The sequence below is a fragment of the Rhea pennata genome, chromosome 5 (genome assembly GCF_028389875.1).
Source record: "Rhea pennata isolate bPtePen1 chromosome 5, bPtePen1.pri, whole genome shotgun sequence".
Classification (NCBI taxonomy): domain Eukaryota; kingdom Metazoa; phylum Chordata; class Aves; order Rheiformes; family Rheidae; genus Rhea; species Rhea pennata.
The window spans coordinates 14,522,396-14,546,002 of record NC_084667.1 but is presented as its reverse complement, the minus strand read 5'-3'; the positions used below and the strand labels follow the sequence as shown (position 1 = coordinate 14,546,002).

General features: G+C 42.6%; 1 protein-coding gene across 8 annotated transcripts in view; it reads left to right on the top strand.

Annotated features, from left to right (window-relative positions):
- The window catches only part of DPF3 (double PHD fingers 3), a 172,604-nt gene extending 150,130 nt beyond the window's left edge, over positions 1–22,474 (top strand). For 4 of the 8 annotated variants that reach the window (XM_062576111.1, XM_062576110.1, XM_062576107.1 and 1 more), the window contains 3 exons: positions 19,498–19,610; positions 20,906–20,987; positions 21,575–22,474. In XM_062576111.1, coding sequence (XP_062432095.1) covers positions 19,498–19,610; positions 20,906–20,987; positions 21,575–21,645 — 266 coding nt within the window. In that variant the 3' untranslated portion in view covers positions 21,646–22,474. Of the gene's footprint in view, positions 1–2,038; positions 4,213–19,497; positions 19,611–20,905; positions 20,988–21,574 lie in introns of those variants that run through there. The other 4 variants (XR_009958446.1, XR_009958445.1, XR_009958447.1 and 1 more) reach the window with 3 other exon arrangements.
- The last annotated feature ends 1,133 nt before the right edge of the window (positions 22,475–23,607 follow it).

Below are 23,607 nucleotides of genomic sequence, written 5' to 3'. Positions count from 1 at the left end.
AGAGGACATTTTAGCAGGGATGAACCTCAGCTCTTGCATGAAAACAGATTAAAATTTTGAGTACGATAATGTTTATTGAGAAAATTGTAAGAAAATTTGTGACTCTTACATCTAGAAAATAGAGACTGTGAGGAATGTGGTAGAATAGGGACGGAACTGAAACCTGTTTAGTTTCAGTTGGCGCCCTTTCCCCCCTCAGTTTCGTGGGGTGGATATTTATTTTGTTTATATGTAATGGTATTTGGAATAATGTTGTACATATGTGGTAAGGTAATAAAGGATAAGCCTAGACTGCTGAAACAAGACCCAGGGAGAACTTTGCCACTGGCTTCAGAAGGATTAGTGCTGGGCTTTCTTAGCTAGTTGCTCGTATGAATGAAACCTCGCTGTTAATTCGTTTGCTAGCATGGTGTAGACAGGCTCTGAGATGGCTATTTGTTTCAGCTGAATGCGTTATTACAATCCCCTCCCTGCATTGTTTTGCCTTTGAGCTTTTGCATTAGTTAGTTATTCACTTCGAGCTCCAGTCTGTCATTTTACAGTCCTCAGTGTAGGCTCTTGATTGAAGACAGACTCAGGTCAGCCTGCTGCTGCGTGGGGCAGATCAGAAGTGTGTCCAAAGAGTCACTGAGTCCAGACTGTGCTGAGCTACCACTACTCCTGGGTGATCTGCCTGTATTTGGTTAATTATTTTAATTATGTTTTGAGATGGACCCTAAAAGCTAGGACTAAAATGCCATTAAACTATAGGGTTTTCAAAACCTGGGTCCTCATCCAATTTGCCTCTTTCAAATGGCAAGTGGTTTTACCAAATCAGTTCCTCAAGCAAACATTGTATTGACCCCACTGGGAGATGTCTTATTACAAGAACTGCAAAATCTGCCCAGTGTGTATTGTGCTCTAACGTACGTAGATGTTTCCAATAAATGCCAATTCTCTGTGATTTTTTCCTATTTATATGTAATTTCTAACTATGAGTATGAGGCACATGTATGTGTTCATGCTGGCACTGGGTTATTTTGACAAACCCTCACAGTGCAGGAACGTAGCCAAGCTGAATTTTTGCTGACTGAACCATTACAATGAACTCTAGCAACTTTTTTTCTGTTTGCCAGGTACTTGCCAGGGTTAAAAAAGCCCAACCTCTATAAATACTACAGAGCATTGAAATTGGATTGTAACTATTTTTCATATCCCTATATGTATTACTGTAATTGTTAAGTTGCCAATTTCAGCACAAGTAACATGTTATAGTAACATTTAGAAAAAAATAGGTGTTGCAATATTAAGTTCTGATACCTAATAAGCTCAGACACCCCTTGTAAGGGATGCAGCTAGTTCATAACTTTGAGTTATTCTTTCTGTGACTGGCAGCTCTTAGGGTTTTGGGCCTTCATGCCATCCAGAACTGATATAAGAGGTATGGGAAAGACATGGGTAGGTTTTGCATTTTGTGGAAATAAACAGATGATTTTATTGGCTGTCGATATTACTTAGGAGCTTAGCAGTGTAAAACTTAGTCCGCTTATGAACTGAATGCTGTTCAAAATGCAGTTTTGCACTTATTTCCAGAATTTATCATATTGCTGCCAAACCCACGTGTATAGTTCAGACTTCTGAAAGTGTCTTTTGTGCAGTGCTGCATACCCTTGTGGCTCTCTGTAAGTAACTAGTAATATAGCAGTGCAGTCAGAGCAGGATTCCACAAGCAAAAGTCTTAACCTCTAGTAAAGATACAGCTGAGAAGCTGAATGATGAAGCTTATTTAGAGATGTTCATAGTAAGAAAATTTGACAGTGCGTGGTGCCTTCCTTTTGGATATATCCCTTCATATCCCACTTGTCTGCTTTGTATTTGTTCATGGTCCCCATGGTCAGCGGAAACTGAGTTTGTCTAGCTATATTTTCAAAATAAGAACTAAAATCCAAATGGCTTTGGAAGGTTGGTTTGCATTTTTTTTTTTTGTTCTATTCTGAGCAATTGCTTTTGTTGCCTGTTTGTATTTTAGTTTTACTTTGTATTGCCTTTCCTTCTGCAGTCAGCCCTGCCCTCATGGACTCCTACATCCTTCAAGCAAGACATTTCAGAAGAAGGCTGCAAGAAGCCAGGATGCTCTGATACTTCTCTTCTCCTTGCCCTGACCCTGCTGGATCTGTGTTTCATCCGGTACGGGAGCCTGGACTGTGGGAAGCCGGCAGCCAACTGTTCAGAGAAGATCTGGGGATGCCCTAAGCTGGTGCAATACAAAGAATTTTTTTTTTAGTCTTGATTTCACTTTCTTCTAAGTGTGTGTATAAACCTAGGTCAAACTGGAATTGATCTACAGTAGAAATGACTGAAAAAAACAAACTGAAAAAAAGACGTAACTATTTTATTTATTTCAATATTTAAGAGAGAAAAGAAGTGCTGAAGTTGCACAGTATTTTTGTTTGAAATACATTTTACTTCAAATTTTAAATGCAATTTTGTGAAGACATGAGATTTTAAAAAGCACTTAATGTAAAATAAAGACTGAATATTTACTTTAAGGAAAAAACCCATTTTTTAAAATATGAAAATAAAGATCAACTCTGCTCTCTCTCTTACTTTAAAGAAGCCATTCATACATGTGCTGAGTATCTTTGTTTTTTGCAAATTGGATGTGGTAAGTGAAGATTGTTCTGGTTTACTTTCTCCCTAATAATATTTTCCTGTTAGATGCTTAAAACTTAGTTTACTGGCACAAATCTGAACAAAACTGTTGGAAAAGCAAAGACCAGGCTCAGTGGCAAGTTTTTTTTTTTTGTTGCCAGGTTTTCTGTCCAGGTCAAAGGACTGTCTTCTCCCAGTAGGATTGATGTGTCTCTTCTGCATAGTAAAACAGTTTTCACTTTAGTGACTAGGAAATACTTCTGCTGGAAGAGAGCTTTGAAAAAGGAAAAACAACTCTGTTAATTTTGCTCTTATTTTTTACTTTGGTAGTTCCACAGCTGATTCCGAGTAGGTTGTAAAGGTGTCTAAATGTTTGAGTGCTCTGGGCATGGAACGTCCTGTTGGAGTCGAGGATGATTCCATGTGTAGAAGCTGGGTATATTTAGGCCCTCTCTTAAGAACTAGTGGATTTTCGAAAGGATATAGATGCACCTGCATGTCAACAGTAAGCAACAAGGGCAACTTGGGAGGAGAAGAGAGTGAGTTTTCTTAGCTACCATCCTAAATTGTCCTGTAGGGCAGCAGAGAAAGAAGTTCTCGGTCCTTATTCTAAGCTGGTAGTTGTCATCTCAGGTAAAAAGGTGTTCTGCTTCATCCAAGCACTGGAGAACTTTGTTGGCTGCCAGATCTGTTCACAGCAGATAGTGCAGGGCTGTTTGCTGTTGCGTGATGCGGTCTGGTAAGGATGTGGGATAGCGTTGTGTCCGATAAGAAGGGTATTGGACTTGCCTCTGAGAGGAGCCCCTCCCTGTAACAGCTACGCCGGATGTACCTATTGGGATAGACCCAAGGTATAGCTAGAAAAAGTGTCTTTGTTAATGTGGCTTATGTAGATTTGTCTGAGTAAAAAATGCTATGATGTCTACCAAAAAAAAAAAAAATAAAAATGCATAGGTGAAGCTGCCAGAGAGCCTGATCCTGCATTTTGTTTCTCGCATGCCTAAAACTAGAACTCGCCTCTCTGAGTGAGGTCCATATGTCAGGAGCAAAGGATCTTGTCCTCTTCTCCCTTCTCCATCTCCTGCTCCTTCCCAGGGTAGCACATATGGCCAAAAATAGCAGTGAAAAATCTCTGGTAGGCAGTCCTGCTCTCACTAAATTAAATGGCAAAATTTGTCATAATCAGGCCCTTTAGCAGGATGCTTTTGTTTTGTTTATTTGTTGATTGCTAAACTTGCAGTTGGTGAACTGCTGCTAGCAAAAAAAAAAAGGAGAAATAAAATTTAATTTCATCAAACTATAACAAGACGCACAACTGTAATGAAGCTTTGCAAACTGCAGGGTCTGTATTCAATTGTATAATATTCCTGTTAAATAAAAGCTTGGTTCCAATGCCCCTACCGTATATTTCTCTGTAAATACTACTTTATCAAACCAATTCCACAAGGTCTTTTTTACTGCAAATAATCTTCTTTTAAAAAGACATTGTTGGATAACATGCTTGTACGTATACTTTTCTAAGCTCTCCATTGTTTATAATACTCTCTTTGAAGCCTAAAATAAAACTTCCTCCTCTATCGATTTTGTTTTCCTTTTCCATTTTGTAAGTGATGACTTTGTCCTTGTACTTTCTTTCATATTTGTTAATGAAACTTGAAGTTAATCAAAAATTCTCTTCCTTTTTCTCTTTTACTTTCTCTTCTCCATTTGTTGGACTACGGTAACAGGTCCTGTTGCTTGCTATAATGAAGGTAGGCAGGAAATAAAATACTGCTTTTGTGTAGGATTCATATAAATAAGACTGATTATTTCCCATCACTTGGTGCTAATAGTCAGTCTTCTTAAATGTATTTATATTTTAAGAACCTTCCCCATGAGATTGATTGAGTTGTATTAAAGTAATTTAGACTCAAAGGCTGAGTCTAAACTATGTGAGAGGGCTCTTAACACGGATTTAGTGACATTACCTTATGGTATCCCGACCCTATCTATCACATTTTTAATCAATGTGCCAGTCACTGGAGTAGCTGGCTGCCCGTTTCGAAACCTTGGCTTGCTTTGTTGCATTTCCTAATGTAGATCTGAAACCTCCCTTTCCCTTTGCACACACTTGATTAGTAGTAGTATGGCTGTAGGGGTTGCAGAGAGAGAGAAGAAATACTGTTTCAGATCAGCTGGGATTTGCAGCCTTTTCAGGAAATCCTGTGTTTCCTTTCTCCTAAAACACCTCTGTCATTTTTATGAAGCTCTGCTGAGTTTCCTCTGCCCTCCCCAGCATTCCCTGCTGCTGCTAGACACTGTAGATGGCTCTTTCTGCACTGGCAACTGCTTGCCAAAAGAGCAGCTGGGATGTAGTTTTCAAGTGGTCTTCTGAGGTGGGTACAGGACCTTTAGAATAGAGAGACCCCCCTCTAACTCCCCACCGCTGGCCCCAGCAGGTTAAAGGACAAATAATATTGCAAAAGGAGGAAGTGCTACAGATCAGATCAGAAATGAATCTGTCAGGGCAATATAGAAATTACTCTAAACTCCTTGGTATTGTATAGAATGAGATCCTATCTGCAGAATTTTTTACAGTTCTGTATGATACAAAGTGTATTTTTTCAGCAAAGAGTTAATTATTCTTAGCCTTTTTCTATAAGGTTTTCCACATGTATAATTTTAATTTCTATTAGTGTTTGTCTCTTGATTCGCCTGGGGTGAATACAACATGAAAACTGCACTGTTCATGTACAGTCTTTATCGTTTCCTGTGCAAAGCCTTTGGAAGAGTCATTGGAGGAAGGAGAAAACAAAAAGATAGTTTCAACTGCCTTTGCTGTCCCCAGTCACCGTGGCTCTTGGGAACTTGCTTGGGATCTGATAGAATTGCTTGTAAACTGTTTACTGGCTTCTCCTCAGCCATTTTGCAGCTGAGAATGGACTTTCCTTCTTTTGCGTGCTTTGGACACTGAGGGCCAGAGACAGTTGAGAAGGTGAGGCAAGGTGCTATTGCTGCTTCTGAGCTCCACTGAGAAGGTAGCTAAGATGCTATCCTTAGATAGCATGATAGGAAGGAGAGTTTCAAACCCTCACCTACTAACTTCCAATTTCCTTACCTCCTCAGGTATTCTTAAAATAATCTGAGTTGCAGTCTTACAGAACTGCTCTTCCAAAGGCATTTCAGGGGGCAGGTAATCTTTTTCCCCAAAGCAGAGTGAGAACGGAGGGTGTGTGATAAGAAATCCTAACCCTTTGGCTATTGCTACTTTTGCTCTTCTTCTCTTAGCTCCTCTTGAGCTTTCTGCTGTGCTGCATAGGACAGGGAGACCGTGTGGAGGTTGGATGGAGGGCAGAGCCAAACGCCGACAAATCAAAGAAAGGAAAATTGAAGAAAGGAAGGAAGGAAGCTGCTCCTAGCATCAGTGCACTTTTCTTGTTCAGTAGGTCCTCTGTCCTCCGGTTCCAGCTTGGTTGTCGTTTTCGTTGTCCCCAGTGTGATGGATACACAGAGCAGAGCTAGATGTTTCTGCTAAGGTAACCAGGAGTGAGAGTGTGTGTTGAATTTGGCTTTCATGTATGTCTGTCAACACCCCGATGAGACGAACGAGATCATTCCCACTGCAGCACAGCTATTGTCAGAGGCTGTCAGACTCCAGGGAAAAACTCTGCATAAGTCTTACTTTGAAAACTTTTGTGGAGTGTGTGAGTTTTTTTAAGCTATGGACCTGGAAATATAAATGTTCTAAATGAAAGTTTTAATTCTGTAAAAATCATCTCAAAACAAAAAATATCACTGCTCCCTAAGTCCCAGAGCAGATTTCCTTTGTCATCCTGGCTAGGAACATATCTTATTTTCCCATTCTGTAGAAGGGGTTTTGCTGGTGAGGGTCAGGAGTGACAGGAGAAGAATAAAAATGTCTGCTAGCACTCCTGCATCTAATTGCTGTCCTCACAGCCGGTTCCCTGGGTGAAGATTCATTTGAAGGATGACAAAGCTGAGAGCTGGAATCCTGGGTTCTGTGAGTGGACTGAAAACAGCACTGCCTTCTTTGCTTTGGCCTGGCTATGCTTGTCTAAACTGTGGCTTGTTGTGTTTAAGATCTCTGTTTTCCCTTGGAAAATATTAGATGCTGTATTTTCTTTGTCCACCAAAGCTGGACACTTGCAACAGTTTAGTCCTGTCTTTGATTTTAGTGACAAAAGATGAGAGCCATCATCCTTTTAGTTCACCAGTATGTTTTTTAAAGCCTAACTGCATCTGTTGCTGTTTCAACAAATGCCCTTGCTATGTGTGTAGAAACTCACCACGTCTGTTATTTGATGATCTTTCATCCTTTCAGCCTGTAATTCTCCGTGATACCGTGATGTATGTACCATGATGGGAGAACCATGCCATTTACCTTTAAAAAGTGCAGAGTTCTGGAGTACAGTGTTGTGTTTGCTGATGGTGCCATCCAGGATATGATTGGAAACATTTGTGTATTTAATGTTGTCTAAGGCAGCTATAATAGCTCTGAATGACCTAGGGATAACGATGTGGCTATGGAAAAGGCCATATGCTTTGAATATTGCAAGCTGCGTGGTGGGCTGTTTTCTGAACTGCTGCTACCTGCCTGCACGAGGTCGCCGTACTGGAAAGCTTGTGGGGGTAATTCTGCTTTGGCCTCAGAGCTGATGGGCGTCCTGAGAACGGACAGTTCGGCTCCCCTCAGTGCCTCGTGCTGAGTGGTTGTATCAGAGAAGAGTTTCGTTTCTCACGCTATTCATCTTTCATAACAAACATTCTTATTTATCTTTAGGTTCGTACAGTTGTTTGTGAGTCTTTAAGGGTGATTTTTTGCTTGGACTGAAGTCCCTTCTCGTTCTGCTTCTTCAGTCTTTGCTGTTAATGCCCTGGTGTTGGTAACAATGTGGCTTCACTGTGGGCTGTAGGAGAAGAAAGAATGTGACCAAATCTTTCAGATATAGCCATCTATTTTGAAATAGATTAGGGGTTTGAAATAAGGCTGGAGTGTTGTCAAACATTGCTGAAGACTTAGCTTGCTAATTTAGATTTCTTTCATCAACCATAGTCATTAACTGCTTCGTATATGGTGATTTCAGTGGCCAGTGCTGAGACTAGCTCTCCAAGGTGAGAGGAAATTACTGGATGAGAACCAGTTGAAAGCTGTGCTGTCGCTGAAGGGGTGCTTTTGCTTTAGGGTCAGATAACCAGTGAGATGCAGCTTTTGAGGCTGTGTAGCGCTTTTTATGGTGGAGTTTACCTAGGGTGGTTTTGAGCCTATGTCCACTCACAAATCATAGCTGCTTCGCATCAGTGCTCTCTTGGGAGTGGCTGAATACCGTCAAACAACACTCAAGTCTTTCCAGCCCTCTCCTCAGGCTCAACAGGTCGTTTTAGGTGCAGTGAACTCTGTGACTGGGTCTTGGCTCAGCAGTCTCATCCATTACAGGGATATCTGGGCTTGGGCTTCTTACAAAGCAGGTTCCAGCTCTTTTCAGCCGTTCCACACCAAGGACTGTGTGTCTTTCTGAATGTGTCCATCAGCCCAGTTACTAACTATCCACAAACTCTCTCTGAATTCAGATTGCTCTTATGCTGTTCAGGTAACTGGTCCACAGCCATGCAGTCCTTCACCTGGGGAAGCGGATCTCCTCTGGGCTTGGGAGAGGTGAGCCTCAGTTCCCTTTGAGGTCAGGTCAGCCTTCATTAATTAGCTCTCCAGGCCCTTTCTCGCCTCTGTTACGGATGGGATTTTAGAGGTATTTAGAGAGCTGGAAAAAAAAAATCACAGAGAAGAATTTCCTGAGGAGGGACGAACCTGTTAGGTTCCTCTGGGATTGCTTATATGAATAAGAATTAGGCCCTGTTAGGTACCTGTCATCAAAAATTGCTGAATATCTCCTGGGTAATAGGATGTTGCCTAACAGTGAACGTGAGTGAGGGTGATGAATACCCTCAGTGGCCATTGAGGTGGGGGTGCCCAGCACCTGCTCAGCCCAGCCTGTAGGATGGGAGTTTATAACTCTGCTTTGATAGAGCAGCCCATCAACGGTGCAGTTAGCCAGGACGTGGAAGATCCCTTTGTGGCATTAAGTAAAATAATGTTCTGCTTTCGCATAGCCTCGCTCTGGTTATTCTTTTAGTGCTGGAGAAGAACATGACTAGCAGACTTTTAACAATGGACAACTGAGTCAGCTGCAGTGAAACTGGCTGATTTCTTGTTTAATCTAAGATGATATTTAGCTGCTGTTAAATACTGGTTGTGTAGATTAAAGGAGCAGTATTCACTTGTTACAGGTTAAAGAAGGACCTGCCTTTTGACTTTGTTAATCTGATAGAGCTGGTCCTCTGAGCTCTGAGAAGATAAATAACTGATTTTAGTATGGTACTTTTCTGCTAAGCAGCAAAAAATTCCTACTGTTCTGGTGTCTGTGGCATCATTCTGTTATAGAGTTATTTGAACAGAATGGTTCAAATAACTGAACATAAAAAACTATGATGGGGAGAAATAATTTTGGTTGGATTCACAATAAAATGCATTCTGTTTTTCCCCAATAAAATGACGATTACCCTTTCTCTCCCCCTTCCAAATCTGCTCAGACTTGAATGAAACGTTTAATTTATGAGTATATTTTGCCTTTTTAGAAATAGTTAGCTCAAGCTCACTTTTGAAGCAAGGTATCGTTTCAAAATGAAAAGTCAAACTTTTTGTTTGTAAAATACTGGAACAAGATGTCTCAACCTCTCTGAAAAATCTGTTTCTGCCTCTGCCGTTTCTTAAGCCTTTCTCCTCTTCCATTTTCTTTTGGCTGAAACCAAATTCAAATTCAAATATGTGATCCACAAACAAACTTAAAAATTCCCAATCAAATGGAGAATCAAACTGATGGAGAAGGGGAAATTCCAGCTTCCAGGACTGCATTACAAACGACGGAGAGTGCCTCTAAGAGTCCTACCTGTTCAGCAGCTGAAAGAGTTTCTTTAAATCAATGAGTGACTGGATCAACTTGTTCAAAATTGTGTTCGTTTGTGTTGAGTGAGGCGGTTCTTGTTATGCCTGAGTATGCAGCTACACTGCTATATTAGCAATAGAGTAAATTATGAGCAATTCAGCATGCTTGTGTGGGGGAGTCAGACCTCTTGCATTTACAGCATGTTTCCATAGGTTATGAACCATTTACCCATCATATGCTGAATTTATTTACCTGTATGATGCATGGTTTCCTCATGTAACAGCAGAGAGGTCACTGTGTATGCAACGGCATAGTGTCTTCTGCATAGTTAATAAGTTTATTTATTATTAAAATAATGACATTTAAATGATTTCTCTGGAGTTTGCCATTTGATTTGAAACTTCTGGAACCATTGTGCTAGCAAAGGAAATTAGAGTTGTTCTTAATGCATTCTAGAGGGAAATCTTGTTTGTCCAGAGATAGTCTCCCATCTCCTCCCCTCCTCCCCTCCTCTATTTCATCTGCATAGACCCAACATATTTCCTTTTCACCTGAGAGTTGCTCTGGCTGATGGTGCTTGCTGGTGCATGGGTGAAGTCCCCTCTGAAGTGCTACCTGAAGCCGTGGGCACTTGAGGAGGGCTTCAGTAATACAAAGAGGCGGTGCTGACGCTCTCTGAACGGACCGGGGGGACGTGGGCCTGGTTTCGGCGGAGAGATGCCCATGTCAGAAAGCATTGCCGCCGTCGCTCTCTCCCTGGTAATCCGAGCGGAGAGGCTGAGCTCGGCGAGCCCCGGGGAAACCGCGTGTCCTTCCATGGCTTCCGCCAGCTCGGGTTAGACACACTTTGTCGGGTCAGCGCAGAAAGCTTGTGCTGCCCGTGCTTGGGTGGCTTTTGTGGCTTTGGGGGCTTGGGGGGGGGTGTTCTGGGCCTTTTGTGCAGAAATTGTATTCTGAGGTTATGCTCTACTTGCAGCACAACAGGGCCCCCTTATAAAATGGGAAATGAGGGAAAAGCCCTTCAAAGCCAATGTTCCACCACGTAGGAGCAAACCCACTTGGTGCAGAGTAGCAGCATGGGGCTACGGTCGCTGTGGGCATGTTGGGTGTCCGTGTGGGCTGGGAACAGTTTCAGTGCCTGAAACTTCTGGGGTACTTCTGGCAGATTTGCAGTTTGGTTCCAAACTCCAGTGAAATGTTGGTGAGTGGTTTATGTACGTGTGATCCTATCTCGCACCCTTGCTAGCAGATGGCAGCAGCGGGGTCCAGTGCGTGTCTAGAGAGCCGGTCTCTTCAGGGGTTACCTTGAGATATCGGTGTGCGGGGCAGCGCTGGGAGCCACTGCAGACGTGCTGCCGTCTGTCTGCATTAACCTACGAGTTTAACACCAGGGATGTCCTGAAGAAAGACCTGGTCTTTGGGCAGTAATTGGAGCTGTTGGTTCAAACGGGTGGCAAAGTCCTTGTTCACATTAAAGGAAAGAAAGGAAGGGCAGAGCTTATATCTTGTTTGGTAGGGGGCTTTGATGAAGGTTTTCACATAGCGCTCTAGTGGAAGGCTGTCCAGACTGCTGTTCATCTAGCATTTAAATACCACCCCACTCCTCTGATTATAACTGGAAATTTTGGCTCTTCTGGGTGCTGGGGGTGGAAGCTATGATCTAAGTGGGCTGCCAGGGAGGTGGATTTAATGCACTGGGAAGAGCTGGCTTCACCAAGTTAAAAAGTAAAACAAAACTCAATCCTCCATTCCTATTTTTAGTGTTTATGACCAAGTATTTTTGCTTGGTTGCTCATTTTGAAAGGGTTTAGTGAGCCTGCCAGTTGATTGAAAGCTCTGTGGTGTGTGAGCTGGCCTGGCTGAGGAGCCTGCAGTGCTCAGCGATGAGGTTGGAGCTGGAGTTTTTTTTTTCCCCACAGCAGTTTGTTGAAGGGTAACGAAAATGTCTCCCAGGCACAGGGGATGTTGGCTTTCCAGGTTGTGGTGATTCGTCTTGTCCAGATAAGCAGTCGTCCTCCCACTCTCAAATTTGCATCTCCATCTCCTTTTCCCCTACTTCACCTCACAACCAAATTGCCATACCTACCCTGTACTGCAAGGGATATATTGCTAGGAAGAGTTTACCCAGCCGACCCCCTGTTAGGTGTACCTGCTGGACAGCATTAGCATTCGTTGCCAGTCTTCCTGGGCAGTTCGCACATTATAAATGGGTTTATTCTCGTTATTAGAAGCTGTGTCCCTGGCATATGGAATCTGTGCAGCGCCTGAAGGCAGGTTTCCTTCCTGTTGGTATTGGTAAGCAGCCCAAGTGCCTCTTGGCAATTAGCAGATCATTACCCACAGTGCTGCGCGCATAGAGATGCAGCCTGGTGGGTTTTTTGGAGGTCACTCTGACCTAATTCACCCCCAGGAATTGTACAGTGTTGGCGTGACTTACCAGTGCATTAACAAGCTGATGCCTCACTATGAGGTTATTTGAGTTCTTCCACATTATTTTTCCTAGGCAAGAAATAGCCATTTTGTCCGGCAGCCAACAGCATCTAACAGGGACCAGTGTGAGAAAGGAGGGAGCAGAGTGTTTGTTGGTTTTGCAGTGGGACATCCTGGGCATGCACTGTTTCCTCTGGCTTTACGGTTGGGGGTCCGTTTCTGAACGCTCTCAGTTGCAAAGGTGCTGAGCCCCCTTGCCGTTGTTACTTCTGCCTTATCCCATCTCTGCAGGGAACTGAGCTGGGTGTGGGCCTGCTTTCCCACTGCTCCATGTCACTGTAGGCGTTGCAATTCAGAAGGGTGGGTTTTTCAGTCAAAACAGAGTGTAAGGAGATTGGCTCCATCTATATGTGAGTGCCTCCGGGTGTGATCACGGTTATATCCTGCAGGAGTTGAGTCCAGTGTATGGATGTGCATGATCCATTGCCTGCCTCTCTTTTTAAGGCTTTTACAGAGGTGGTGAAGACAAAGAAGCAGGTCTGATGTGCTGTGCCTCTTGCTTGGCCTCTGCCCCACAGACCTGCCCCTCAAATCTCTGGACTGCATGAAACAGAGGTTCAAGCTTTAGCCCTTCGAGACAGTTTGGACAGGTTTTGACAGGCTTGCTCGGCCAGGGGGATTTATGCAGAGCAGCCAGCACTCAGGGAGAGCATGTCCTTCCTCTCGTGAACCTGCACCTGGAGCCGAGGGCATCACCAGTGTGCACTGTCCTCTGCTCCTCCGGGCCTGCCACCAAGGCTCTCTGAGCAGCTGCAGCTGCAGACTAGGACAGCCTCGAGCTACTCAGGCCAGGGGCTGACCCATCCCCTGAGATGTTAGAGCTCAAGGCTTTAATCAGTCTAAACAGTAAGAAATTCTTCCTTTCCCCATGTAATGTCAGAACCTATCGTCCATGCTACTTGGCTGTGAGATCCAGGCAGTGGACGCTCGGTTTTGCCCCGGTGATGGGGCACAGCCTGCTCCTTGGTCTCGCAGCCCTACACCACCGCAGCTGTACAGGCTTAGAAAGGGCGATTCCCTTGCACATGCTACAGACCGGGTGGTGTGGGGTGATGGACTGATTTGACTAACAAACCGTTAGGATGCCCTGAATTGCTTGCTCACAGCTCCCCTGTGTGCTCTGGAGGTCACCCCCAAATCCCATCCAGATGATCCCCGCCGCGCTGTGCCAGCGGAACTGGTCTGTCTTGTCTGCATCTAATCTGTCTGTGTGCACACGACCATATTTACACAGATACTTGATTTTGTTTATACATGTGTACATCCTTCAAGCCAAATTTTGCTCTCTTTGCAGTCAAGGTTCTTTGTCCCAGATAACGTTCTCCAAGCTTAAAAATGTTTTAGAGGAAATTATGCAGTGTTGTATAGTCAAAGCTGGAGAGCAGGCTGGCTGATGGATTGACTTTCCTACGGCAAAGAAATATTCCAGCAAGTGAGGGATATTTTGGTAGGAAGCCGCAATCCCGCTGTGCCCTTTGGAAGTCAGATGTCTACAGCAACAACGGGGCTAACCCAGGAGAGCTAGCGCGACGTACCGCCACATCTATTCTGCTTTCAGTTCCTGTTGACTCCAGTTATACCTGCCTAACCGATATTGGGATTGAACCAATATGTTTTGCTCAGGGGTTTTATTTGTCTCTTGGGTGAGCTGTTAAAGCGGGTTCTTGTCTGCTGGTGCTGAATATTCAAGCAGTTGTCTGTAATTTATGTGCCTTTCTTCACTGGAACTGGCAGTGCTTGGAAGCAGACTACCATCCCTTGAGTGCAGCTGGCTGCAGCTCCCGAGTGCCAGCGCCACAAAACGCCCCAGCACTTTTTTGTGTGCTTGTTTTAAGTTTCGTCCACACTGGCCAGAAAAAATATAGGGCCAGGAAACAAAATAATGGGAACTATAAAGTCTGCTACGGTTGAATGGTTTCAGAGCTCCATCAATTATTAAAGGAGTTAATTCTTCCACAATTACTGGCATATTGTAGCGTATTAGATTAGAGGAGAGTTGGTCTCTGACCAAATCAGTCTGACCAATCTATTAACCAAGGCCCCTGGGTCCTTTCGGACTTATGTCTTTCGCAGAGTTAGCAGTGCCGGAACACAGTACTATTGGACATGGGGAGAAATAGCCAGAAATTCTCCTTTCCATCAGGAAGTAGAAATTCACATTGGTAGTATTTCCTCTTCTCTTATTCTTTCTAATACTAATAAAATATTGGCTGAACCCAATGTTGCCTACAAGTGAGACTTCCTTTTTAGTTAGTTAATTTGTTTGGTCTTTCCTTGGCATTCCAGCTCCTGGAGTCCTGGGCTTCTAGCAGAACTTGGCCTTTTGGGCTGGTTGTTTTGTTCGCTTTTATCTGGGCAACTTTCTAATCTTCCTGTTTCACCAGGGACTTTTCAAACTGGAACCCTAAAAGGCTCAAGAACTAAAAGGCAAATAAAAAATAACCTAAAAGTAGTTTTAAAAGCCTAGTGATTTGAAAATTTGGCTCGTAGTTTTTGAACATGTGGGACTGGCTGTACTACAATGAGCATGGTAAACTGCATTTTTAGATGGACAAATGAGGCAGAATATTTGTATCATAACCACAAAATGATGTCCCTTATTAGAATTACAATTTACTTTTTCCTTCTTTTTTTACAAATAATGGTAATAATTTCGTCTAATGATGGCATCAGTCAGAGAAATGCTTACTCAGTCTTAGAAAGAGGAAAGTCTGACTTTGCAGTTTGTTTGCATGTAAAGCTTCTATTTTTGGATGGGATTCCTGTGACATTGGCCATTATATCTGTAATATGTATTTGTAGTTGCTTAAAGACCTGAATAGTTATGGAATAAATTCTGACATGAGACAGGCAGGAGCCCTGTGGGGTTTCTTTATGCTATTGATTAAAAATCCCACCACTACACATTGAAGATAAAGGAAAGAATTGAAAAACAGGACACTGTCATCAGACAGAGACACTGAGCACCGGGTATATGTGCCTGGAGGAATTAGGAGAATATTCCTTTTAGCCTGCATAAATAATTTTACCTTTGCTTGGAAAAAGGAGTCTTTGCTTATTTTTTTCTCAGTGTAATCTCTGCTTTTGTTTGAAAAAGGTTATTGATTGGATTGTTAACTTAAACAGTCTGTGGTGGCTGTGACAGAGCACATGGCTGCAATTAATCTCGCAGTGCAGAATCCATTATGGAGGAAGCGCTAATGAGCCCTTCTAGGGCCTTCGCTGGTCACAGAACGCCTGGGCGCAGCAGATTGCTCCTGCCCTTTAATGGCATTTTTGGTCTTTAGTGCTACACAGCTAGTGTAGGCAGAAGAGATTTTTAGCTTTTTTTTTTTTTTTTTTTTTTTTAAGGATATTTATGTTGAAATTTTCCTTACTGACAGCCTACAATTGCACGGAGCGCGGAAGTCTGGAAGTGGTCGCTGAAATGATCCCCCCTCCACCCCTCAGATCAGAGGTCTGGTGGACACAGTGTGCAGTTAAAGCCAGTGGCATGCGAAACGTGGATGTCGCTGTAAAATATGGTCTCAGTCGCAGGGTTCAGATCCAGACTAGCGTTTTGACAAAGATGGGGAAACGTTCAGGGCTGATCTATATTTCAAAATGTTGATTTAAGACAAAGGGACGAGCTGTTGGAAAGCTTCTTAGTGCAAGTTTTATTGTCTATATTGTTTATAGTTATTGTGGCATAGCAGAAGTTTAGGTAGAGAGTAATTATGGTAGATTAGAAACTGTCAATGTTAATGTATCACCATCTTCAATAGAACTGCTCCCTGGGTGTATTTTAGAGTTCTGGCCATTGACTCCAGTGACACTATAAATATGTGCTACTTCTTACTCCTGCAAGCTCTGCAGAGCTCATACAGACATGTGAGAGTGATGTAGAGTTTGCCAGGGCTGAGGCACCACCTGAATAATTAGCTGACTTGCAGCTGCAGACCCTTTCCTGCACCCCTTAACTATAGTAAATGCAGTTTATCACAAGATTAAGAGGTGAGGTGATTTCCTGCTCTTGACCATGTAACTGATAAAATTAAGCAAAAGAATCTTTCCAGCTCTGTGGCTCATGTGCTACAACAGAATCTATAACCTGAACCACATTCTGGGCTGCTCTTTTTTGTAGAGCAAAAATATTTGTAAGGCACACTGCTTTCTTTTCTTTTCTTTTTTTTTTCTTTTTTTTTCTTTTTTTTTTTCTTTTTTTTTTTTAATGATTTTGAATCCAGCAACAGTGGCTTGCTATATGCAGCTGTAGGGCTTTCTCTGTGGGATATTCTGCCACAAAAGCAATACTAAGAAATGCTTTGATCTGGAGCAAGGATGGTCTTCAGTAACACGGCTCCAGCAAGTTTTGGTCCAGTGAATTTTCTCATAGGTCATGAAGAACACTAGGTTTTGAACCAAAGTGGCAGAAAAACAGAGAGCATGATGAAAGCGAGCAGAGAGGGCAGGAGAAAAGATTTTAATTTTTTGAGTATCTACTGACATGCTTGCAGTACGCTACAATGCCTCATCGTGCTGCTGGCAGAAGTAAAAATAGTCTTTCCAGCTACATTAGATTGGGGTCATGATACCACAAGGGAGGTTGTTTAATGTGAAGGAGGGTCTGACTCGGAGGCTAAAGAAAGACTTATCTATGAGGCATTCTTTTTCCTTCAGAAGCATAATAAGCCCTGGGCTAACGGAGTACTCTGTGGCTGTGCAGACATGACTGTGGGCATCTGTTGGCCTCCTTCATAGACACAACATTTGGAGAGGGAGAGCCTGATAGAGTGAATAAATTGGTATTTTCTGCAAAGATTTTCTGCATTTCTGCTAAAAAGAAATCATAGTGGCCCTGCATTATTGTTATTTTCCAAGAGATCCTCAGCCCACATCAGTCCATTTCTTTTAGGCCTGTGGTGGGCATAGTTCTTGAATAGGGCTCTAAAATATGGGATGGTTCACTCTAAGGCTGGGGCAGTATCAGCATGAGATACAGTGCAGAAAACGAAGGGTACAAGGGTATTTTTGAGGGGAGTGAGGAACTGGACAGTCAAGACTGATGGGTGGAAGAGAGCGGGAATGACATGATAAGGGAATGAGATAAAGCAGTGAACGAAATCCTGAACTTATAGTGGTTCAAGAAAGAGAGATTCTCTAGGTGGAGTCTGCAGGGAGCAATGTGCATGTGTGCGTGCAAGCAAATGAGCGTGTGCGTATGGGTATGCGTTTAGCCTCGATTTATTTTTGTAGGTTTGATTCCATTATTTCTGTTTCTTTTCGAACGTGACTGAAGCTATTTAACTGTCCGATTAACTCACACCCCTGTATGAGTTGTTTTCTTTGATGTATTCCAGCACTACACAGCCTTTTTGGAAGCTGAGTTGTGGCCGTTGGGATGAATTCTTCCCGAGGTGCAGTGTGGCACATTTGTGCTATTTACTGGTGTTTGGAATGAGGTTTTGCGTTTGCTGTAAATCAGCCCTGGAGAATCATTTCAGTGTCATGTCAGGTTTTGCCAGTTTGGTAGTATCAGGAAATATATGCTGTCCTCTCAGCAAGAAAAGGTCGCACTTCAAAAAATCTCCTGGAAAGTTGAGATTTAAAGGTCCCCAGAACTTTAGTTTGGGTTTGGTCCACTGTAAATCTCAGTAAAACCTGACTCATTTTATGCTGACGTTTCAAGGGCTCCAAAAACTAATGATCTTCTTAGTCAATCTGAGCTCATCAATACTGTCAAAACATTTCTTTATTCAAAGGCTTATGAGATTGATATTAACAGTGTCATTGATCCCTCCTTCCTTAAATATCTCTTTTATTTTCTGTTCAATTCCCTTAATAACTTGTGTACACACATTCCTTTGTTGGATGGACTTAGTTTTCATATCACTACCATGCGAACGTAACTGGAGAACCAAAATCCTTATGAAGCTCTTCGGTGATTGCACGGGCACATAAAGGAAAGATATTCCTTACGGTATTATTGTGTTACCCAGCACTTCTCAGCAACTGTTTGCTTCACTAACTAGGAAATGTAGAAGCTTCTATATATTGTAGGGTGGTGATGGGGCAGTACAGCACAGCAAAGTACTGCTGACAGGCGCGGTAACGAAGAGAGCACAGCTCTGCCCTCGGCTGCTGTAGCCATGCCTGCTCTTCTTGCTGAGAAACAGCTTTTCGTTCCCTACTCCTGCCTTCCTAGAAAGGTACTTACACCAGGGCGGGTAGAAAAGAAATCTACCAGAGGTGGAAAAACCTGGGCATTTGATGGTGTAGGTTTCTGGAAAGAGAATTCAGCAGTGTCGGATGCGTGTACCTGTATTTGAGGTTTTCTATGCATGTAGGTGAGCAGCTGTATATCCCTGTCCCCTCCTAGACTCTGCACACTAGGAACGCGGATGTGTGTCAGAGAGCAGGGCTAAATACAGGGCTTTCCAAGAAGGAAAGCAGGAGCCTCAGCCTGATAGGGGTGGTTTGGGAGTACAGTGCTTTATTTCAGCGGTATATTTTTCTTGTTTTGTTTTGCAGAAGGAACACTGATCCTACCTTTGGTCTGTTTGTTTGTTTGTATTTTCCCCTCCAGAAAGCCCATTGCTGACCCTGCTACTGTGATACCGCTGTTTTGCAAAGCTGGAGTCGACACGCATGTAGGGGCGGGAGCTGTAACTCTGGCAATTTGTCCTTCCCAATTAGATGTGACTGTTCTGCTAGCTTTCCCTTCTTTATTCCTTTCATTTAGTTCGTTATGGGAGTTGGCTTGGGTTTTTTTTTTTTTTTTTTTTTTTTTTTTCCTTTTGGTTTCTTGTTTTGATCCTGGAATCCTGGAAGGTTAGCTGTGCAATTTGGTTTCTTCTGTGCCAACCAACTTTAGTGGCAGAGCTCTTAAAAAAAAAAAAAAAGAAAAAAAAAAGAAGTTAAAAGCAATATTTCTCCATCCTGTCTCGCTTCTTCTCTGTACACTACTGCTTCCATTTAAGCAAAGTTTACAGAATTGATCCTCCCATTTGGACACAAGGAAGGGAAGCTCTGAAGTGGAGAATAACCTCATTTCAACCAGGTCTTTCAGTTAGGTTGAATCAACGCCAACTGAAACTGTTGTCCAATTTCTATTAAAATGGATGGGCTCTCTCTGAAATTGGGTTTGTGTCTGATTTCACCCTTTCTCTTGTTTTCTTTCAAAAAAAGAAAAATGAAACCCAACCCCTAAACCAAACCATTTTTAAGAGCTCTGAATAAAACTGCTTTGCTATTGGGGGAATGGGTGGGGATGACTGATTTTCTCTTGTGCCCGGCAGCGAAAAGGTTAATGCCTGCTTTCCTCTTTGGTATCTATTAGTTGCAGCCCATGTTGTGATCAGTCCATGTCCATGTGCGTTCTGTTCCCAAACGTAATACCAGTTAATTAACAACAACTAAATGGGTCTTAACAGTGACAGTTGTTTCCCATCTTCCTCAGGACACCCGACCTGCCTGCAGTTCACCACAAACATGACCGAGGCTGTCAAAACCTATCAGTGGCAGTGCATTGAGTGCAAATCCTGCAGCCTTTGTGGGACCTCTGAGAACGATGTGAGTTTATTTAGCTTTTCATACAAACAAGCGTCAGTGCGAGCTACTGTCATGCCTGCCCTTGCGAAGCACTGGCAATGGCACGGGCCATCGCCTTATTGCTTCTATACATCTTCTAGGAAGCGCCGCTTCTGAGAATGGAGCTGTGCTTCTCCTCAGTGACCCCGTCAGCTGCTGGTCTTTGCTGAAATTACCATGGGTATCATATAGGGCCATTTAAGATGACAGTTCTTGTGGTTTGGATGCTTGTTCAATAGAAATTAGTCAGAGGCCATAAACTCACATTGCAGGAGGCAGTAGAAGGGTGATATTTTCAATATTGTAAACAGGAGCAGTGACAGGTATGCATCTTCTGTCCCTGATTTTACTTAGTTCCTTGGCATGATTTTCAATCTTAATTATAAAAGACTTGAGAGTCAGGACAACACTTGGATTGGAAGGACTAAGCCTTTCTCTCATCATCTAATCACCTATTCGAGCAATTTCCAAGCTGCGATCCAGAGCCTGCAGCTGAACAGTATCCTCTTTGCGCTCTTCTCATTTAACATCTAATGATAAGGGTGTTTGATAGTCTGTGAGGAACTTTGAGAATTGACAGTGTTTGAAGAAGTTTAGAGATGATCAATTGATCTGCATTCCCTCTAGCATAATAAATTTAAAGCCCAATTCTTTGTTTTACTTTATCATTAAATGAGGAGAACTGAAAGGAGGGAACTGTTCTGTTAGGAGCAGGGGCTGCTTTCAGAGCATTTTTTTTCCCCTTGAGCGTATAAAAGAGCTGCAGACCGCATGGTGGGGACCAGTCATTTCCATCTATTTCACTGAGTGTTCCTTCCTCAGCTGAGTTTTCGAGAACTGGCTAAGTCTAGGCTTTTGATGAGAAAGGACCGACGAGACCCAGAGCGTGGTTATACTGGAGCCTAGCAAAGCGGGGATGTCAGTTCTGCTCTCTCAGGACAGTGTAACCCCTATCTGCAGCTTTTGCTCCTGTGTCAAGAGGCTGCCTGGGAGAAGAAGTCCTCCAGCTCTGGGAGAGATGTTCCCATTAGAAACTAATCTACCTTTGTGATAAAGAGGGCTGTCTGTGGCCTGTCAGAAGTCTGGTGGTTGATTCTGGCTGCACGGATGTGGTCTGTGTTGCCCCTTCTGTTCCCAGTAGCCTCTTTGCTGCAGCTCTGTGTTCATGACTGAACCGCTGGTAACCATGCTTATGTTTTCACCTTGCCAATGGACTAATTTACATCATTTTCTCTCTCTCTTCTTTCCCCACTGTCTTCCCAATGACCCTGCATCAGGACCAGCTGCTCTTCTGTGATGACTGTGACCGTGGCTATCACATGTATTGCTTGAATCCACCAGTCTTTGAGCCTCCAGAAGGTAATGTATGTTAAAGTCTGCTTTGAAAATCACAGTAAACATCCTTGTGGGGAATCCCTGAAGGGATTCCCATCGAGAATACTACTCCTGACTCTTCTGCCCCTTGGTTTTGGAGCAGAGGAGCCTTACAATTATTGGTTCTCTGGCTGAAATCTGCAGAGAGCAGTAGAAATAGAGAAGGAGACACCTGAGTGGTAATGACTGTGGTTTACATGAGGGGTGAGACAAGAATAATTACAAATCAATCATGCATGCAGGAGCTAAATGTTTTTTACTTTGATAAAGAGGAAACTAAATTAGGAGGGGAAAATTTTGAAATGGAACTAATGGTTAGCTGAGGTTTCTGTTTAACTGGGAAATGATGTATTAAAAGTGTCAAAATACAAAGCACCTAGTGGAGATGCCACATCCCAGCTGTGTTGTGACTTGTGTAGAGGGCCTATGAACACAGCGCTGGGGGAACAGTCTGCTTCAGAAACCGACTGGCAATTCCAGTGTTAGGAATATTTGATATCCTACTCAAGCACGCAAATTCTGAGTATTTGGATTTGATGTTGTATATACAACAAGGATTTCTTCATTCACAGGGAGCTGGAGTTGTCATTTGTGCCGGGAGCTTCTCCGAGAGAGAGCGTCAGCTTTTGGTTTCCAGGCCTGAGGAGCTGCAGCAATCAAGAAACACTTTGCTCCCGGTGTTGTGGTATCAGCACACAATTCCCACCCGGAACACAAAGACACAACCCACATCAAAACGAACGGACACTCAAATAGGTGAAGAGGTATCTGTGGCGCTCACTGCCAGAGAGTAGCTGTCACTCATGCAGCACCTCCTGGGCTCTACTAGAAGGATCGTGTGCTTTCCTGATGCTCCAGATGACATCTCTTCACTGCTCTGCATGGTCGCTGCTTACCGTTACGGGCTCACGCGCGTTACCGGAGGGGGAGGGTTGTTATATCGACACGGAGAAGTCAATTTTGTGTGGCCTTGTGCTTTCTGTCTAGTCTTCTTTTTTAAGAAGAAATAGTAACATATCTCCCAAGCAATTAATTGGTGAGCGGTTTGGCTGGGAGCAGCTGCCGTTGTTACTCTTCACAGACTTGACTGGAAATCGCTTTACTGCAAATGCTCCGTCTTCATAGAGGGGCTTTGAGAGTTGCATTAGTTTAATACTTCCTAGGTCGTGGACAACACGCTGTCACTGAGAAAAGCATGGTTAAAAAAAATGTTGGGTGGCACCTTCTCCCCTGGATCAAATTCCTTCCTTCTGCAGATTTCAGAAATCGGGTTTTAGTGTCTCGGAAGGAAGAATAGTAGCCATTATGAACACAGGCGGATGCTTAGAAAGTTCTACCATGTTTAGTATTTCAGGGTATCCAGCTTGCTGTCCCCTGCAGTTCAATTCAGACTCATCATTTTATTTTTTTTAAAAAAAGGTGCAAATGGCTGTGGGTGTGTAAATAAATGATCTGCTGTTTAGCACATAAAACTGAACAAAAGAAAAATATTTTAAGCTGCCTGTAGGCAGTAAAAGTGTGAGTTTTCTGAACAATCTAAAATAAGCTAAAAAAAAAAAAACAACAACATTGATTTAGGGTCAAATGAAGAACTTTTGATTATTTTTTTCAGATTTCTGCGATTGAAAATTGAAATTTTGATTTCAGGAATTTTCTAATCAGGACTTCCAGTATGTCCAAAGTCTTACCATTATTTATTTTGTATGCTCAAAGTAGTTATCAAGATCTAGTTGAATTTGCAAATAGTTTTGTCCCCAGTAGTTTTGCCTGCAACAGTATTTTTTTGAAAACACACATGAAAATTTGCTAAAAAACCTTCCACAGCTCTAGAGAAGGGAACAATTTACTGAGCTTAATAAGAAAAAAAAAAGATATTAGTAGTTATTTTAAAATTTAAATAGAAATAGCTGTACTTTATTTAAACAAACTTCTACTGTGTATAGCAGATAAAAGGCATTTCGCTAGTGGCTCACAACCAAGGTGGAGACTTGATGAATGTTGTTCCACTCTTCAAGCCATGTGAAATGGAGAAACATTAAGCAAGAGCATCAAATGAAAAAATATTTTACCGTTGAAACCCTTTCAATAATTTTGCACGTCATTAGGAGGACAGTGAGGACATTAGAAAAATCATACTGAATATATCTTTAAGGTTAAAAACATGCCACTCCCCCAAATAGGCCCAGAATTATCATTTTTTGGGGGGTGTGATATATATATTACTTCTTATGCAGAGATATAAATGGGATTATAATATAAATTTAAATTTATGATGGTCTCAAGCAGTGTGTGACTCAGTTTGGTTGTACAAGTAGGTAGGGACTCTGAAGATTATATCTGGGATATTTATATTAATTGAAACATTTTTGCAAAATTACATGTCCCTGAATACTTGAAAACATTGTGAAAGTGAGTTAATTTTTTTTCCTTCTCCTGCTAATTACGTTTAGTTAGGATGAACTGTACTGACCTAATGCACTTTTCCTCATTATTTAGCTAGTTTTTTCACCTTTTGCGTTTTGTTCAGCACGCTGAAGGTACCGTGTCGGCTTTTGGATTCTCCCAAGGACCATCACAGCGTATTCTCATGCTGCAGTATTTTAAC